Source organism: Ictidomys tridecemlineatus, chromosome 4 (genome assembly GCF_052094955.1).
Source record: "Ictidomys tridecemlineatus isolate mIctTri1 chromosome 4, mIctTri1.hap1, whole genome shotgun sequence".
NCBI lineage: Eukaryota > Metazoa > Chordata > Mammalia > Rodentia > Sciuridae > Ictidomys > Ictidomys tridecemlineatus.
This window is the reverse complement of record NC_135480.1, coordinates 206,519,153-206,538,195: the sequence shown is the minus strand read 5'-3', so window position 1 is coordinate 206,538,195 and position 19,043 is coordinate 206,519,153. Positions and strand designations below refer to the sequence as shown.

Below are 19,043 nucleotides of genomic sequence, written 5' to 3'. Positions count from 1 at the left end.
GGCTGGGGCCAGGGAGGAAACTGTAACAGCCCCGAGTCTGGTTTGTGGGGTTATAGTCTGAACACGCCCCTCATCTCCCCATCTCTCAGTCCTCCCCCAGCAATCCTACCAGCAAAGGGGTGGTGGGCAGAGTGCTTTTGGCTCCCTAGGCACCCAAACTTCCGAGCCTTGGCCATTTTGCTGCTGGGAGAGGAGCACCTGTGCCCCCTTCCTCAGAGGAAGGTCTCAGGGGGTGACCTTGGCCCTTTGAACGTGATCTAGAGGCCTGTAGTCTGGCTGAGGACTCAAGCCCCCTCCCTCCCCTGGGATCGTGGAGCCACAGGCCAGGGTGATGGGAAGGGACAGGCCTGGGTTAGACACTGGGATTTGACTCCCGTCTGGGTCTCATTCTAACTTACTCCCAGGGTGAAGGGGACAGTGGAGGATGCGAAAGGGGTTTACCGATGAGATGTCAGCTTCGTGGATACCGCCCGATGGGTTCTACCGGGCACTAGAGGCCAGGGAGCCGCCTTGGCGCCCGCAAGCGTCAGAGCCGCGGTCGCCGGGCAGAGGAGGGTGGGATGATGAGGTAGCAGCTTCGGAGTCCATCTGTCGGCCCCACGCCCGGCGGGCCGGTCACCAGCTGCCGGCGCCCTTGCCGCGGCCAGATGAGTTGGCTCAGCCAGGGCACCGCAGCCCGCAGCCCGGCCTGCAGCCGAGAGCGAGGCCGGGCGCTGACCCCCGCCGCCGCCGGCCCCGCGCCTCCCAGTCCCCAGGACGGGCTGGGAACAGATGGAGAGGAAGGGGGGCGGAGAGCAACGGACTTGCCTCATTATAGAGATGGGAAGACTGAGGTCGCTGGGGGAGAGCCCTGCCCAGGCCCCGCGAGTCTAGTCACGGTCCCCGGTGCACGACCACAGCGCCAGGGGAGAGAAGGGGGAGAAAACCCCTTCCCTTTGGAGGACGGGAGGGACAGGGAGGCAAACGGTTCTTGCCAAGGAATGGGAGAGGGCCTCAGCGCGGGCCGACGGACGGGAGCGCGGACAGGCGCCAGGTCGTTTGTAAGAAGTTTATTTCGACATTTAAAAAAGAGAACCCACGAGGCCTGGCTGACCCGGGGACCGGGCTGGAGGTGAAGGCGGGGCCGGGGCGGCGGGCGAGCCCTCGGCCTCCCTGCCCCACCCAGAGGGGAGGGCACAGGCCACAGACTCACTGATTCACGGACACGGTCACGGGCTCATGGGTCACGAATAAATAACTTCATATACACTTTGCACACGGTATGTACAGCGCAGCCGCGGCCTGGGCGCCGCAGCCTGAGCGGGTGGAGCTCCGCGCGCCGCTGCCCCGCCGAGCCCGCAGGGGCGCGGGGAGAGGGTCCCCGGCGAGCAGGGAAGGGCAGAGGGAGGGGGCGAGGCAGGGGGTCACCCCCGCCCGCTCCTGGGGGCGGGAACGGGGCGCCTGGAGGAGCGGGCAGAGCGGGAGGGCTGGAGGCGGGCGGTGGCGCAGAAGTGGGGCCGCCGGAGAGAGGACGCCGAGGGGCTAGGGAGCCGCAGTTGGGTCCGGGCCTCAGTGGACTTGGCATTTGACCCTTCGGGGACACTGGGTGGGGCGCCGCGGAGAGCCCGGCAGCCCCCGCCCCGGGGGGTCGCGGAGCGAGCGCCCGATGAGGCGGGCGAAAGGGACGGACGCCGAGCGTGGCCCGAGGCCATGGAGCGCGGCCGGGGGCGGGCGGGCGCCTCACCGAGGCTGCGCGGCGCGCGGGAGGACGCCGGCCAGCGGGGGCAGCGGCGGGGGTGGCTCGCTGGCGCCCTGGAGTCCGTGGATGAGGATGCGGGGCACCAGAGGTCTCTGGAGGGCCGGAGGCGGCGCGCTGGGGCCGCGGTACAGGTAGAGCGCGGCACCAGGGTCCAGGTTGGAAACCAGACTCTGCGGGTAGAAATAAGGCGACGGGAACATCCGCTGGAGCGCTGAGTAATTGCCCGCCTCTGCCAGCAGCTCCAGCCCGACGGCGGTCTGTCGCTTCCATTTAGTCCTGGGGACCGAAATAAACGCGTACCGCGGGGTCAGGAGGAGAGCGCCGCCCACCCCTGCCCCTCCCGAATGCTTAGCCCAGAGAGCTGCAGGGAGGCCAGAGGCACCATTTGTTAATAAACAACGGAGCACCGGACACTGTTCACATGCATTACAGGCATCATTTCGTTTAATCTTTCACTGGTCTTCCACGGCTGTTATCCCTATTTTGCAGATTAAAAAACTGAGGTGTGGTTTTTGTGGTGGTCTGAGAAGGGCAAAGCCCATGTTTTAAGCCAGGCTATCCCACCCAAAACTGGGCCATAACCTCGCCTGCCTCATCACAACCCTTGGAGCTCCAGGCTAGGGCTCTTTCCACCACCCCCCCCCCCCATCATATGTGTCCCTTGGGAGGACCTTATGAAGTCAGATCACTCAGGAGACAGCAGCAGAGGCAGTGGAGGTCTGGCCACCACTGGAAGCAAGCCCCATGAGTTAAACCTCCACTGTAAGGTGGCTGGCCCAACATACACCATCGGCTCTGCCAAATTGCCACACCTCCATATGCATACCATCCCTGAACACCCAGGTTTGAGGCTGGGGGCTAACTCTGCATCCAGTAAGGCCCTGAAGTTGGGAGGTCACTGGACTGGGCAAGCTATGGACCTGGGTAGTTTAGAAAATTCAGACTGGGAGCCCAGGGCTCACCTGCAGGTGAGGCCGGGCAGATCAGTCGGGGTTCCTCTGAGGTGGGCTCAGCCACACCAGCTCATCTCCCTCCCTAAATTATTCATCATCATCATAATTGTGTAATTACTGCAACGGGCCTTAATTATTGATGCCTGGAGCAGTAATCATATTTATTATTAATGGGGCTGCGTGTTCTGAGGCTTGTTTATAAAAAGCACCATTCCTGCCTCTGCTAAGTATGTGAGCCACTGTGGGTATACAGGACTGTGAGTTGTTTGTCGGTGTGTGTCACTGTGGGTTGCGTGTGTGTGTGTGTGAGTGTGTGTGTGTGTGCAGATGTATTTAGAGGAAGATTGGGAAACTGATTCAAGACCAGTGCCCCAACACTAATATTCCAGTCACTATGCTCCCAAGGAGCTAGGGGAAAATCAGTTTACCCCGGAGACCCTTTCCTGACTGGGAAAACTGGGGAGTTCCAAAGAGCCCGGCAAATGCACAGCCATAGCTGCCTGGACAGGCAGGGCTACAGCAGGCAAGGACTGCTGCCTGCTGGTCCTCTCCAGCAGGACTCTGGGGGGATCAAAGTCCACACCCCTTCCATGCCCTGGGGCTTCCACTGGGAGAACTCAGGGGTTCTGGTGAGGGCAGGTCTTGGAGCTCATAGAGATTCTGAGTCTAGTCTCTTTTCTGTCCCTCACTGTGGGACCTGGGGCAAAGTCTTCTCCCCTCAGGGCCTCAATTTCCTCGCTTTTACAGAATAGGGGACTCAGGGGGCCCCTCCTTAGAGCCAGAATGTGGAATCTGGGTCCCCTCCGGGATCTGCAAGGGAAGGACCTTTCCCAGCCCCTCGCCGCAGGGAGCCTCACCTGCGGTTCTGGTACCAGGTCTTGACCTGCGTGTCGGTGAGGTTGAGCGAGGCGGCCAGCTCCATGCGGTCCTGCACGCTCAGGTACTTCTGCCGCTCGAAGCTGCGCTCCAGCTGCGCCAGCTGATGGTCGGTGAAGGCGGTGCGCGCCTTGCGTGGCTTTTTCAGGCGCACTGGGGGACTGTCCCGAGAGCTGGAGATCTCGCGGTCTCCCTCCTCCTTCACTGCGGAGACAGTGGCGAGTCAGGCCGGCCGGCCGGCTGGTGGTGCTTGTGCAAACGCGGCCTGGGACACCGATGGCCCCGCAGCACCTAAGCGCGTGGGGACCGCAGCACCGCCTTTGGAGCCGGGACTCCCGGCCCCCGAAACAGGGCATGAACCCTGACTGAGGGGGACGCCGGCCGGAGCGTCAGGAGGCTGAGAGCCGCGGGCGGCCCCGGGGAGAAGGAACCCTGAGCCGCTTTCTCCCCGCCGCGCTCCTGCGCTGCGCTCCTTGGACCCAGGAGGGAGCCACAGTGAGCGAGCCGCACCGACCCGTCCGAGGAGGGCACCGGGTTTCTGAGGGTGGGCTCCGCAGCATCGGGGCCGCATTCGCCCGGCCAGTCGGTGAGGGGAAGGGAGAGAGCTGAAAGCTGGGGTTCGGGAGAATCCCGCGTGGAGGGACAAGAGCCTGTCACCCCGCGGCAGTTCATTGTCCTGAAGAATAAAATAACTGTACAAGCACCACACGCGGGCCCTGTGTGGCTACCCATCTAGGGTCAAAGTTCTCTCGGCTCTTAGCGTCCTACGAACTTGGGCTCGGCCCAAGGCCGGCGCCGGGATCTGCCAGAGAAACCGCTCCGTCTGCCCCGGTGCGCGAACCGAGCGAGGTCTGTGCTTCTTAGGTTTCGTTGTCATTTCATTGCCCACTGGGGCTCCCACTACACCCGCGCGAAGATCTCGTTAGTCCCTCGGTCGGGACAGAACAGCACCGGGGTCCCCGCTCCTGAGGTCCAAAGATGGAACCTAGAATGACTTGGGTCATTTCCTTTTCCCCTACTTTCGTTTGGGGTTGACTGTCATAAAGCGCACACTTAATCCCACAAGCAGGACGCAGCCCCTCCTTGTCCCCCTAAAGAGACTGTAAAACTAAATAGGCCACTTCTCCAAAACTGAGGGTGCGGGCTGGGGCTCCCCCCCCCTTTTAAAATTTTCTTTTATGGTGAGTTTCATTGTGTGTGGCGTTTGCAGTGTCAGGGTTCAGCTGAATTCGAGTTGATTTCTCTCTGTAGGAAACAATAATCCGGTTAATTGAGCCACTAGGGAGCGAAGCTTTTCAGCCAGAAAGGCAATGCTTCCCGACTGGCCTGCCGGCACCTGGTGCGGAACCTGGCAAGAGAGGGTGAGGCTTTCTGCCATGGACACAGGCAGTTCCTGCCTGGCAGGCTGGACTTCTTGAAGACACGGCCATCGCCAGAGATGGGATTGTGTTAGGGTGAGAGGAAAAATGAGTTGGATTCGTGCATGCTGAGAAAGTTAACACAAGTTTAGGGAAAGGATTAACCAAACCTCAAACTCAATATTACAGAAATCTTACTTTTTAACCTACTGACCTGGGCTATTTATGAAAATCCCCCACTCAGGAAGAACAGATCAGCTACTGGGTTTTTAAAACTCCAAGAGCTCTCCAGCACAGGCTTTGGTGGCCGCTCTGTTTCAGCCTGGGGGCAGAGCCAGCCAGGGGGCTTCCTCTTCCCAGACTTAGGTTTGGAAGCTACAGCTCAATGTTCCAGCAACCTCTCCCTGCCTGGAGCAAAGATGTGGTTTGTTTTCTCCTGCATCTTGACTCCCATCACTACTGTTAAGGATGCCTTACTTCAAAGCTGGGCTCCCCCTTCAACTTCATTCAATGTTAGGCTGAGAAACCTTTGGTATTAGAAACTTGTGATGAGACTGGCCTTTCCCCCTGCCCTCCTTGGAGGAAGTGACTCAGCATTGATAGTGGCTGGGGAAGTGACCACTTACATGCCCCACTGACTGTCTTCCACAGCTGGCTCCATGTGTCCATCTGAGCCAAACTTCCTAACTCTGAAAAGGTTGTCCCCACACTGGGGAAACATTCCAGGCACAGCCTTTGCGCCCGGCCCTCCTCACTTTTTCACCCTAGGGCTTTTTAAATGCAAAGGTGGCAGTATCTAGGGGTGGGGGAGACCTACCCCTGCTCCTCCAAACCTATATAAGCGATATGTAGACAGCCAGCCCTCATCACCTCCCTGATCAGATGTCATTAGGGACAGGAGAAGAAAACTGATATCCAATTATCTTAAATTAAACCTCTCCTAAAATTCTTATTGGGGCAAAAACATGCAAGGAGCACAAACCAAACTGTAAGTTCGAGCAAAGCTGGAGATTCTTGCTGCTTGCTCTAACTACAAAGCTGGGTGATGGTGGTAGAGATTGTTGCAAATTGTAAATAAACAGGATGTTATAAATTACATTTCACCACTACCGCCACCCCCCCTCCCCGCCAACACACACACCTGTCTTTCTCCAAGGCAAGTTTTCTTTGCCTCTCTAAACAGGCCCTAAGGGAGGAGCAAGGGTCTCTGGTCCAAGGTCCAACATGCCTCCGGATTTCTTCCTTAGTGCTCTAGTTTAACCTGCCTGTTTTCTAGGGATGACTGGTGCAGCCTAGCTGAAGGAGGTTTCAGCCATTTACATGAGGAAGTGGAGAGAAATAGGGTGTGAAATAAGACCCCTAGATGGTTTTCAATTTGGAGTCAGGGTCTGTTCCCAAATGAATTCTTATATTTTGTGTTAAAATGAGACTTCCTAAATTTTTTTGAGGGCTTGATATAAATAGGAGCTAAGAAATGCAGACCCCTGAGACAATAAAGGAGCTGCCTTTATAGGGAAATTTTGTCTTGTGAAAAGAATTCCAGGGTTCTGACAGAGCTGTGAGCAGCCTGGACCAACTCCTAGTTTTCTGCAGGATGGAGACACAGAACTCTCTCCCCAAAGCCCTGGTTCTCCTTCTCACCTTGTGCTTCTTGACTTCTTCCAAAAAAGAACTTTACACCTCTGACCCCAACAGGCAGTAAAGCTGAGGTAGCAGCCGAGGATCAGAAACCAAATTAAGAAATTTTTTCCTTCTTCCCTCTGGTCTTCCCTTTTTTCTTCTTTCCGTCCTCCCTTCCTTTCCCCTTTCCCCCTCAGTCCTGATCTCAGCTCCCTTGTTAAGAGGGAACAAAAAGGGAAGAAGAACAACAACTTAAATTCACAGGGTGAAAAGGCAAGTGCAGGGGCACCAGCCCTAAGGAGGGAAGCAGGGCCGTGGTGCAGGAGCCGCTGAGTCTTGCTACAACCTGGATTGCTCAAAGCACGAAAATCCAAACAGCACTGCGTAGTATGGTGTCCGTCTCTCTCCACCAAACCTCCCAGCCTGTGCCGCCAGCTCGCTGGCCAGCTCCGTGCGATTTCTCCTTTGAAGTGAAAGTGTGTTCTTCTGCGTGGCTCACAGGGCCAGTAGCACTGGGCCCGGTGGGAGGGAAAGCCATGTTTCCCTTCTCATTGTGAAATTCAGATTAAAAGTCAGAAAACCCTGACTGTACCCAGAACTCCAGCCAAAATTTTCCTGCCAGGTTTTGGCTTCTACAAACAGCACCCTTCCGGCCTCCCTTTGCTGTGCGGCCTCTTACAGAGCCACTGACCAGGCAGAGACCTGCTGCTGTCCATTGGCACCACTGGTGGTCCCACTCCAAGTTTAGAAAGTTTATTTTGTGCATTTTGGGAACTCTGTCCTCAGGCACACAATATCCCTCACCAGCTCCCACTCTTTCCCCTGGACCCTTTGTTGCTCAGAAATACAACCATGGGCCTGGCCAAAAGGTTCAAGCAAAACCAACTGCTCCACAAGGTCCCTGGGGGAGCTCTGGGGTGAGAGCGTGCATGTTTCTGCATGTGTACCCTCAAGTTCTAAATAACAGATTTTAGAAATATACCATCCCCCGAGGTTTTGCCTCCTGTTTTCTTACCTTTATACTCAGAGTCTGATGAGGCGTTGCTGCCACTTTTGTCCAGCTTGTCTCTAAAGTCCTCCCCGGCCTTGGCCACAAGGCGGCCCCCAGGCTCAGGGGCTGCTGGCTGCCCGCTGCTAGAGTAGGGTGCACAGGCCGCGAGTGGTTTGCAGTCGGCAAGGATGTCCCTGATCAGAAAGGAGGAGGTGACGGTGCGCGACTGGGCTGGGGCTGAGAGCTGCCCCGGCTGCAGGTGGGAGTCCAAACCTGGGCCCGATGCCCCGCCAGGCCGCGGGGTGCCCGTCTCCAGACAGTCCCTTCCTGGCGAGGCTGGTGAAGAGCAATCGCTGCTGCTCTCCGAGCGTGGACTCAGCTCCAAGGGTGAGCGGCAGTCCCCGAGCAAGGGGTCCCCCTTGGGAAGGGCGGGGCTGCCCGCACGGTGGGAGAGAATGGAGTCGATCCCAAAGCCATTGGAGCCTTCCATAGCCAAGCTGCGACCTGTCCTCCCCCAAAGCTCCCCACCCACCCCCAACCCCAGCCGCCGCTGCCCCTGCCCCTAGCTGCGGGCTGGCATGGGGAAGGCGGGCAGGGAGCCTGCGGGCACCTTGGACAGAGTTCAGCCTTGGGGGAGCGCTGGAGCTTGGGGCCAACCTCCTGTGCGCATTAGATCCAAAAGGGCTCAGCGCGTCTTCTGCAGCATCGCGCCGAGCCGCCGAGCCGAGGGGGGGTGGTGGGAGTGTCAGAGAGGAATGGGAGGAGGGCCGCCAAGTTGGGGAGAGCAAAGGGGGAGAAGGACGGCCTGAGGGCCCCTGTGGCACAGAAGACAGGCGAGGATGTTGGAATCTAAATAAAGAACGGCTTTTAAAAAATCCAAACCGCACGCGTCCTCCAGGCAAGCGGTGGCCGAGGGCAGCGTGGTCAGCACCGCGGATAGCAGCGGGCCTGGGCTGCGCTACCAGCCGGCGGAACCGAGCGCACCTGGCGGCGTCAGCACCGCGGATAGCGGCGGCGGCGGCCCGCAGTTCATGACGCTCCACCTGGCCGGGGAGGTCCTCTATCCGCGCTCCGCCGCTCCAGGGGCCCGTCAGCACCGTGGACAGCGACTTTCGGCTCCGAGGCTGCAGCTCTCCGCCCGTCCTCCGTGCGCGCCGTCGCCTCCCCCCCTTCCTTTAAAAAATGAACTTGTGTCACTTTTACTTTGGGGCTGGGTTTTTTTTTGTTGTTGTTGATTCTCTCTTTTTTTTTCGTTGTGTTGTGTTTTTTTTAAACGAGACTCGCCCACGTGTCCCCGGAGTGATGACGCTGATTGGCTCTGGCCGATTTTGGGGGTGATGTCACGGCTCCGCAAGCCCCTGCCCGATTCCTTTTCAGTTTGATTAAAAGAGACACTGAATTAATTACAGCACAGACCCAACTGTTTACCGGCGATTTCCACACGGTTTGCTTTCATTAGGCCAGTGATGAAGCCCCTAATGAGGGCGATTAGCCGAGGGGGGCACGGCTGGCGGGAGGAGGACCCAGTGGCTGCGCGGCCGCTGGATTGGGATGTGCTGTTTTTAAAGCGTTCCCGACCCCTTCCCAGGTCACTCCAGCTGCTTGTCCGTGGCTCTGTAGTAGATCATTTTTGTCCCCCGTTTTTCTTCCTCCAGTGGACAGAAAGGTATTAAACCCAGCGGAAAAAGAAGTGTCTGTGTGTGTGTGTGCACGCGCGCGTGTGTGTGTCCGTGTGAAGACACAGAGAACCCCTTTCCTAGTTCGAGGAAGAAATTTTAATTTACTTTGTTTTCAGGGCTTTTCTGTTGGGTTCTAGATGTTTCCCGTGTAGGACAATTTGCAAGCCTCTCCTTCTGGCTGCTTTGGGCCCTGCAGTCCTGGGAGGGTGGAGAAGGCCTAGTGTCTGCCCGGGGAGTGACCTGAAAGATGGTTTTTCTCTGGGGCGAGGATGGAGACCCTGGGAACATCGTGCCCGGAACAACAGGGTAAAACGTAGAAATCCTGTGGTCCAGGGAGGCCGCCAAGGACAAAGAAGGCAGTCACACGCCACTCCCCGGCCAGTGGCCTCCCCTGCGACGCACGTCCGGGGAACTGGTGTCTTGTACCTCGGAATAGGACCGCGCGAGAGCGCGAGTGCGACGGTGCGAGCATAGACTGTTCTGGACTCCGCGCGGAGCCGCGCTCCCCGGGATGAGCGAGCGATCAAGGCAGGACTGGAAACGTGGCCTTTGCCTTGGGAATATCGCCGCGCCCCCCACACCCCGGCCGCCCTCCCGACCTTGCCTCGGTCTTTAGTTCCACGTCTTTCTGGGTGGACCTCAGGTGGTGCCAGGGCCCAGGACCCCAGGCAGATCTGGAGCGCACTCGGGCCTGATCTTCTCCGCGCTGCCCCGGGATCGGGACCGGGTCTGCGGGAGCGGAGCTCCAGAGAGCGCCCTCGCCTTTGAGCAGTCCTGCTGGCCCCGAGCGCGCCTTTCACCCGCCGCACGCTTGGAAACCAGGCCTTCGCCGGGCAGCGCGTTCCGCTCCCCTTCCTGGTTCCCCAGAAAACTACCGCGGGCCCGACGCCCGGCTCCTGGTCCGAGCCCGCAGCGGAACCATGAGGCGCTCCATCCCCAAACCCGAGACCTGGCCTGAGCAGCCCCGCGATGTCAGGCAAAGTAAAAACTTTCTCCTCCCTGGGGCTGGGTTGGCGGTGGCCTCGCGCCCGGCTCGCCGCGCTCTCCCTCTGCGCCCGCCGGCAGATTGGAAGCGGCCGGCCGCCGGCCGACCTGGGGGCGAGGACGGGCGGCTCCCCGGGGACAGCGGGCTGCGCTCGGCTGCAAGCTGTTGGGGAGGCAAAAGGGAGGGGGCTGCAATGGACGCCTCCCGCCATGGGGCCTTGCTGGCCCGTGGTTTATTTCAGTTTGGTGAATGGGGAAGGGGCCATAAATCAAGAGAAGGAGGCAGCAGCGGAGGGCTGCCCTGGTGCTTCCCTGCTAGCCCCCAGCTTGGACCTCACTCCTGCTCGGGGTGCTTGTGGAGAACCCACTTCCCTCCCCTTACCCACCCTCCCCTGCTCCCTCAGCCTGTGTCTCATCTCCTGGAACCACCGAGGTCCTCACTTGGGTCGTGAGATATCCCCATCTCCAGGGACTGCTAACGGTGATGAAGCCCTGGCCACCTTGCCACAAGAGAGTCTGCAGTCCCTAGCAGCCGTTGCCCAAGCCAGCACTGGGGAGGTGCTCTGGACACACCGGATCCTTCTGGCCTCTGGGTCTTAGGCTGTGGTCTGGATCCCTGACCCAGCCACAGTAAAACCTGGGAAGCCGCTGCCACTTGATGGGAACAGAAGGGTGGGGCTTGGGGGTGGGGAGCTGGCTGGAACCTCTGGGGTGGAAAAGAACTCTGTAACCCCAACTTCCTAACAGCCCTGGCCAACTTCTCTGTGCTTTTTGAAGGCGTAAGAATATTTAACAGACCACATATACTATCATTAGTATTGAATTATTAATGTCTATTATAATATAAATGCGCTATGCAATTTATTTCATTTGGAATTTAGGATTTAGCTTCCTCTCACTAACATGGTTTTATTCCTATTCAGAGATGTCCAGATCCACTGAGGTACCTCCTTCCTCCTCCATCATCTGGGTGGGCCCTGCATCTTAGCCTGTCTGAAGCTGAGAGGTTTGTGTGTGCTCACCTGGGCTCATGCTCACCTGGGATGGAGCCCAGGACCTGGCATTTTACTACATGTCCAGGAGCTCCTGATCAGCCCCACCCTTTGGCAAAGAAGCCTAGCTGGTAAGGAGGGGTATCAGGACTAGGAGGAGCTGGGTGTAAACCTTGGCAAATTGCCCAACCTCTCTGAGCCCCCACTGATACAGTGGGAGGCAGGTCTCTCTCCCCAGCCTACTGCTCTCAGCAGTTCTCCGTCCCCTCCCCAAGGGCCTGGGAGACAGGCTTGGAGACCTCAAGGGAAGGAAGAAAATGAGTGTGACCAGGGCACTTCCAGGGCCAGGCTCTTAGGACCACTCAATCTTAACCTAGGCCCCAGAACTGCCACTCCAGCACCCACATTCCCTGTCCTGAGCATCCTTTCAAGACCCCAGACTCTGTACACCCACTTCCCACCTCCTCTTGGAATCTCTTGCATCAGATTACAGTTCCTCCTTGCCCAGTCCCTTGAGATTGTTTTCTTTAAAAACACTTAGCACTTCTGGACCCAGAGCCCTAGAAGGTCCGAGACCAGCCACCCACAGAGAGAGGGATGGGGCAGGCACACTCACTGGCAAGTCCTTAGAAGGCTCTGGTCAGCCCCACTCTCCTGCCAGCCAGGACCCCAGCATTCCCCTTAGTACACAGCATCAGCATCAGGAGCCAGCTGTAGAATCCACATCCTTCTCTACCTAGGCTCTTGGCTTGGACTTGACTTTGGGTGAGGGATGGACCTGGGAGAGCATGGGCTTCTGGCTGGGACAAGGCTCTCATCAGCATCCTCAGAACCCAGCCGTGCCTTCCTCTCTCCCCAACCCTGCTCAACCCTGGGGCTGGAGGAAGGGTTGCTTTTGCCGGTTTTGTTCATCTGACTCAGCAGACAGAGCCACCCGCCATGAGAGCTATGCTCAGCGCTCTTGAGAATGACCCTGAGGGTTCTGCTCAGATGAGAACGTGGCACGCGGGCAGCTGGTCTAGGGCAGCATGTGGGGCTGGGGATGAACTAGAGCCCTGATTCTGGAATCTAGGACTTGGTAAGTCCAGCAAATCTTTTTTTTTTTTTTCTTAATGTTGATATTTTTGTCCCTCCTGAGCTTTAAATGTTTGGCTTAAAAAATATTGTTATCAGAAATATTAATTACTGAGTTTGTTTGGCAATCCCTTGAATTTTACACCTTAGGCAAATTTTGTTCCTGAAAAGTTGTTGTTGTTGTTGTTTTGTTGGCGTAGGTAGAAATGGGGACTGAATCCAGCGGTGCTCTCTCATGGAGCTGCACCCCACCCCCCTTTGAATGTTGTCACAGGGTCTCACTGGTCTCAAATTTGCAATCCTCCTGCCTCAGTTTCTTGAGTTGTCTCTGTACCTGGCTGAAGTCACACTTATTTTTAATTTCAATTTGGGGGATTGAACTCAGGTGCTTTACCACTATTGACATCCCCAGCCTTTTTATTTATTTTTTTTTATCTTGAGACAGGGTCTCACTATAATTTGCCCAGGCTGCCCTTGAACTTTCCATCCTCCTGCCTCAGCCTCCCTAGTGGCTGGGATGATAGGAGTACCACTGTGCCAGCTTTATGTATTTGCTTTTAAAGCGAACCACTGAACCATCTCTTCCAGCTGCATAGTGGGACGATGTTGCCCAGGTGACTTCATACGTGGCCTGGATCCTGGGGAAGGGTAGTCATGCAAATCACGTTACGCTACTACTAGTCATAGCTGGAGACTTTCCTTCAGTGGTCGGTGTCCCTAACTAACTATGAGGATTGGACTGAGGATTGAGGTGACACCAGGCCCGGGTGCCAGCCTCTCTCTGCTTTGATAGCCAATGGGCTGGGCAAGGATCTGAAAAGAGAGTAGGCCTCAAGGCCAGGGTGTTCACGACCTTTTGTGTCTCTTTAGGTCAAAACCCCATGGCACTCCCGAAAGCAGGAAAGAACATTTTCTGGTTTTCTTCCCAGTTCCTCCCATCTTCTCTCTAGCTCTCCCTGCTCCCTCCCTCTCTTCTTTCCGGCTGAGCTTGCTGTCCTGTGCTTCATGTTAGATGCTTGCAAGTCGTGGAGAGTGTGGCAGGGAAGACCCCCCCGCTGGAGCCCACAGAATGCAGTGGTGCCCATCCCGTGAATCTCCTTCATTGTGCGGAGTGTGGTCAGTGGGACGGTACTCCCCCAGCATGCCTGAGGCTCTGGGTTTGTTCCCCAGCTCCCCTCCCCCAAATTGTTCTAGATAATTTTCCATTTCCAGATTCAAGTTTGTAATTTTCCTGCATTCAGTTCTAGGAACCTGTATAAAAAGCCAGCCTAGTCCCCCGCCCCCCAACCCTTAATGATGATTCCAAGCATCAAAAGGTTTCCCAAAGAAAAAGAAAGGCAGAAAAACAGTTTGGGTCTATAAGAATAAATGCAAAAGAAAGTTCTTGGCTGGAGACGCAGACCTGCCCAGCTGCAGTGCCGGTCCACCTGAGTATGGAGCATGGACCTGCCATAGGGGCAGTCTAGTCTCCGCCATCTGCTGTTTCCAAGGCGGCACTAGCTGGGTGCTAGGATAGTGAATCAAGAAGGCAGACTCTCTCTGGACTCAGGACCTCCTGGGTGGGATTGGATCTTGGCTAGGAAGTACTTTCTCTTCCAGCTTCTAGGAGTCCCTGCCAGGCAGGTAGCTGACATGCCCAGGGGCCACTAGTCCTGCTGAGAATCCTTCACAGCCGTCAGTCTCCAGAAGCCCCTGACCCCCTCCTTTCTTCTGGGTTCAGGAAGATGGTTCAGGAAGTGATTTGCTTTAAAAACACACCTGAAGCCTGCATGGTGGCCTGTAGTTATGAATTTTCTGGGTATGAACCCGGCTCTGGTTTATAAATCTGGAAGCAGACCTAAGCCGGTGGTGTCAGCATGGAAGAAAGCTGGGCCCTCGGCCCAGGAGCTCTGTTCTGGCCCTGGTCCTGCTGGTAGAAGGCTCTGCATCCCTCTTCTCCTGTGGGTCTAGGTGATCTGAAGGGCCCTTCTGTCCTGGTGAATCCTGTCTTCCAAGGCTCCATCTCCATGTCTTGCATCCCAGCCTGCTTCTGCTCCCCTCTCCTGCCAGGTGTACACCAGGTTCCCCCCACCTCAGAGGGGACTTCAAAGAATTTCAAGCAGAGCAGAGGAAGGTCCAGATCAGCCGTCTCCCTGTGTCTTTTGCAGACAGTACACACAGTCTCTGGTTAGTGGTGCATTGCCAAGAAATCTAACCAGAGGTAGAATGCTCCCGAATGTCAACCAGTGGGGAAATCAGCCAAAACAGGGGCACAGGGCCGTCCCTGTGATGCCCATCCTCACGTGGTGTTTGCTGGCAGTGATTAGGGGGACTTGGGTTGCAAAGCCAAGCCCTCCCCACATTTGTGCATCTTTAGAGGAGACTGGGGGACAGACTGGAACACACAGTGGTTGTCCCTGGCCTATGGCAACGTGTCAGCCTCCCTCCAGCAGACTCCCTTTCAAGAGAGTCTGTGAAATTGGGTGGTGGTGGTGGAGAAGGTCAACAGGATGAATCCCAAGGCCCCTCAAGCTGGAACCTTCCGGATTAGCCCGGTTCAGAAGGGCAGGTAGTTGCACCTCCTCCCCCAAGCCTGGTTCAGGTGAGGACAGGGGCTCCGCTGAAGATACGGGGTTCCCAGGAGGGTGGGTCAGACCTGGGGCTTTGTGTGGGTTCAGAAATTAACAATGAGGGAAGAACCAAGCCCTGAGGGAGAGAGGGACGCAGGGCGGAAAGATTAGGAACCTCTGCTGTCGCTGACGCAAGCACGCCAGCGGGTGGCGCTGTAGGACAAGGAGCCGAGAGGCTCTCCGGAGAGAGCGCTGGGGGCCTGGCGGGAGGGCCTGGGCTGTGCACTCCAAGAGCGTGCCCGGCATCTGCCGCAGCATGGGGCAAGTGGTGGGATAAACCAGCGAGAGTCCTGGAGCCCTGGGGGCTGAGCTTGTGCTTGGACAGGCTTTGGAAAAGCAGGCCTGACAGGGCCACTTGCAGGTGGTCATCTCTTGCAGCCAGGGAGGGGCTGGCTTCACCCTTTGGAGCAGCGAATTCAATTCTGGGTCCTTTGGCAAACTTCTGTCCCCTGATGTGTCCCCCAACCCCCCCACCCCCACCACAGGGAATTTCAGGGCAACCTGTCCTTCTGAACATCCTGCCCTTGCCCCCTGTCACCCTCAGGACTCTGGTGCCTGCGCCTTCCCAGTGTGCTTTGGTAAGAAGAAGTTAAAAGTTGTATTTACTTGTAGCTTAAAAGTGCCAGACTCTGGGCCAATCACACTATATACTTTATTTAAAGCCATCGTTATCTAATGTACCTTGAAGAAATGTCCTATGACAGTCGAGCTCCTGGCTCACAGATAAGGCACAGAGGTTAGGTGTCTTGCTCAAGGCCCTGCAGAAAGTATTTGGTGGAGCTGAGCCCGTGCTCTTGACAGTGGTGGCGTGGTACTGCCTGGGCTCTCCTCTGCCAGACTTAGTTGCTCAGTGAGTCAAGGGCAGCTTGGGCCAAATGAGTGAGGGTGTGCCAGGCATGGTAGTGCCACCTGGGATCCCAGCAACTCAGGAGGCTGGGGCAGGAGGATCAAGAGTCTAAGGCCAGCCTGGGCAATTTAGTCAGACCCTGTCTCAAAATAAAAAAGGCCTGGGATTGTAGCTTGGGGTAGAGCACCCCTGGGTTCCTCCCCAGGACGGTGCAATGAGTGAGGACGTTGTCTCCATGGTGCTGAGGAAGGGGTCCAGGCTCGTGGGTGGGTGGGGTCCATCAGGCCCTGCTGAGGCAGGGGCATCTGTGTGAACTGGCTTCTGGTGGGCTACGGTGTGGGTGGGGGGTCGGTGCTTCCCTCCTAGAGGGAAAGAGGAGCAGGTCGCGGCCCTGCAGAGAATAAAACAGGCTGTGGAATTCACCTGGGGCTCTTCCGAGAAAGGCCTTTGAGGAGGGGTGCAGCTGAGCTCTGAATGACAAGCAGGAGGCAGGTGACAGTTGGGGCTCGGGCCTGCAGGCAGAGAGGAAAAGGAGCACAAAGCGCAGCAGCCAAGGCAGGCGTGAGCCAGTGGCCACGGTGGGAGGGGAGCCCGAGGGGCGGGTCATGGCTCTCCTGCCAGCGGACTGTGGCTTTCTCTCAGGCCGTGGGCCAGGAAGCAGGGAGGTGGCTGGGATCCTCCAGAGAGAGGACCAGGGTGCTGCCTCGAGCTGGTGCAGTGAGGTGGAAAGCCGTGGCTGGCCCAGGGTAGGGTTGGGCAGGTCACGGTGGGAGGCTCAGGCGTCAAGGAACAGAATGGTGCAGTTTGGGCCGCAGCAGCTGGGTGGATGGGTCTCATGACACGGGAGAGGCAGACGAGGAGGTGGGCTTGGTGGGAAGATGGAGTCTTGTGTTTGGGTTGGAGCGGAATGCCAGGCACCACATGCAGGTGGCAGGTGGGCAGCCGGGTGGAGAGTCTAGGACTCCCGGGAGAGGTCCGGGTGGAGAGTCTAGGACTCCCGGGAGAGGTCCAGGTGGATATCGGCCTTCGGGAGCCCCCAGGGTAGAAAGGGAGTGTAAAGCTCCAAGTCTTGCTTGCCTCTGGACGGGTGCGGGGCATGTCTTGGAGGTCAGTGAACCTTGGAGTGTCTCCGGCAGCCACACTGACTCCGGGTGAGTCTCGTATCGGTGGCTCACTACTTCAGGGTTTATTGGCTTACACCCAGGGACTTGAGGGAGAGAGAGGACAGACAGCCTTTAAATTCAAAACAGATCAGCATATAATTTGTGAGAAGAAGCCAAAGAACCTGCAGAAAATTGAATGAAGAAGCACCCAGAAGTTTGCCTGAGAAGTCCCACTGGCCTGGCAGCCTCTCTGCTTCTCGGGAGGGGTCCACAGCCCAGGCAGGCTGGGTGGGAAGTCTAGCCTGGCCTGTCTGATTGACGGGGCCCTGAGCTGAGGGGTGGGGGCTGTCCAAGTAATGAACCATCAGCTCTGCCTGCTGTCAGGGGTCCCAGAGAGATCATTCTGCTGTGGCGAGACACTAGGCATCCCAAAAAGAGCAATTAAAACTCATGTTTGGAATATGGAATGAGAGCTTTCAAAGCACGTCACTGTCATGCTTTCTGCAGGAAACACAGGTGGTTCTTGATGCCTAATGGGCAGAGTCGTAGGATCGACCCTGAGCCTGGATTTTTAGAAACTGCCTTGTAATTGGGGTTCATGGGGTCAGGGGAGAGCTGGCAGAGAAGCAGGGGGAGCCTGGGGAGGAGGAGTCCCCAGGTCGAGGGTCGCTGGGGTAGGTAGGACCGGTATGGGCTAACCTAAAGGGGGGGCCTGGCCAAAAATATCAAGCTAAGGCCTGACTGGGTCTTTGCCCAGCAGAAACCGAGACGGGGAGGAGGGTCGCGCTGGGGTTGGCGAGAGAGCCGAGTCCTCCGGGTCTCCACTGCGACGGGCTTCTCCAGGCAGGCCAGGGCCTAGGGGTGGGTGTAGTTGCCCAGGCGCAGGGTCCCCTGGCGCACTGCGTATTCTTCCCGCTGGGCTTTGAGTGCTCTCTGGCGATCAGCCTCGGTGGGGAAGGTGTCAAGATGGCGACCCACCTGCAGACAGAGGGGAAGAGCAGTGGGGGGCTCGTCGGGGCCGCTCCCCTCCTCCACCTGTCCACCCTGCTCCTGGGAAGGCGAGGAGCAGGAGACCCGAGGGGGAGAGGACCGCGGCGTCTCAGGTCCCCCTCGTGGCTGGGGAAGATGACGCAGAGTCCGTGTCACCCGTGACTGGAGCCACCGTGCGATGGGACCCAGCAGCAGTGTTGTCCTCACATGCTGATTCCCCACCATTAAAAGCTGCCCCCCCCAGGAATGCGGTCTCACTCCCCTCCTGCCTGTGTGATCAGGGCCCTGCCATTGACGGCTTCAGGGTCACAGTTCAAGAGTGTCACCTTGCCCTTCTGGGGGGAAACACTCCATGGAGACAGATCCAAAAAGTGGCGACCTCTGCAGTTGAGACTCCATGCCATCAGGGCTGGGGTGTGACAGTGGTAGAGCTTGCCCAGCTTCCCCATCCCCAGCACCAGTTAGCAGCCGTCCTTGGCCTGTCCTCTCCTCTGGAGAAATGCAGGCAGCGGGCATGACAGAGCACCCCTGTGAGCCCAGCTGCCTGGAGGCGGAGGAAGGTACTAAGAAGGCAGGAGGGAAGGGAGGGAGGGAGGGTGCTGGGTGAGAACCCCTCTTGCCGCCCGCCAGTTGTCCACTGGGCAGCCTCACCTCCTAGTGTAGGAGATCCCACCCACCAACGGAGCACAACACCCCCTAAGTGGCATCTCTGCCCAGGATGACCCAAAGGAGGCAGAGGAGAAAGGGCGTGGGTTCGCTCTCCGCTTAGGCGTCCTCTCATTGTCCCCTCGCTTGCCCCTCCATGCACTCCTGTCTGTTGAGCGCGGCTCCACACCAGGTTGGGGACAGACAGCCGCAGGTGAGGGAGACCCGCCCCACCCTCAGGAGCTGAGAGTCCAGCACCAGGAGAGAGGGCACCCACCGCAGTGGCAAGACCAGGCCTTGGAGCCAGGGAGGCCTCCCTGGAGAAGAGGTGCTTCAGGGGTGGGTGGGATCCAAGGAGGTGCAGGGGCTCCCCAGACACAGGGGAAGTACCCCTGCTGGCCTGGGCTCAGCAGGGCTCAAGTTCCCCAGGGTTCACTGGGGGACATGGTGGCTGGGTGGAGGGCCAGCGAGGTGGTTCCCTTTGGATTTGCAGGGCAGCTGAGAGCCCGTGGTGGCTGCAGGATAAAGCAGGAGCCCCTTCAGACTGGGCACCATCCAGGGCACCGTTGGCTCCCTGAGGGGTG

The 19,043-nt window shown here is 57.7% G+C and overlaps 2 protein-coding genes across 2 annotated transcripts in view; both read right to left on the bottom strand.

Annotated features, from left to right (window-relative positions):
- Positions 1-1,034: 1,034 nt before the first annotated feature.
- On the bottom strand, positions 1,035-8,026 carry Barhl1 (BarH like homeobox 1). Its single transcript, XM_021723439.3, has 3 exons — positions 7,561-8,026; positions 3,549-3,771; positions 1,035-2,014 (listed from the first exon to the last, which is right to left on the bottom strand). Exons 1-3 carry the CDS (start codon positions 8,024-8,026, stop codon positions 1,720-1,722), a joined length of 984 nt encoding a protein of 327 aa, XP_021579114.1. The 3' UTR covers positions 1,035-1,719.
- Positions 8,027-16,955: 8,929 nt separating this feature from the next.
- Cfap77 (cilia and flagella associated protein 77) overlaps positions 16,956-19,043 on the bottom strand; it is a 116,753-nt gene continuing 114,665 nt past the window's right edge. Inside the window, exon 6 of the mRNA XM_005321105.4 lies at positions 16,956-17,802. Coding sequence (XP_005321162.2) covers positions 17,680-17,802 — 123 coding nt within the window. The 3' untranslated portion in view covers positions 16,956-17,679. The remainder of the gene's footprint in view (positions 17,803-19,043) is intronic.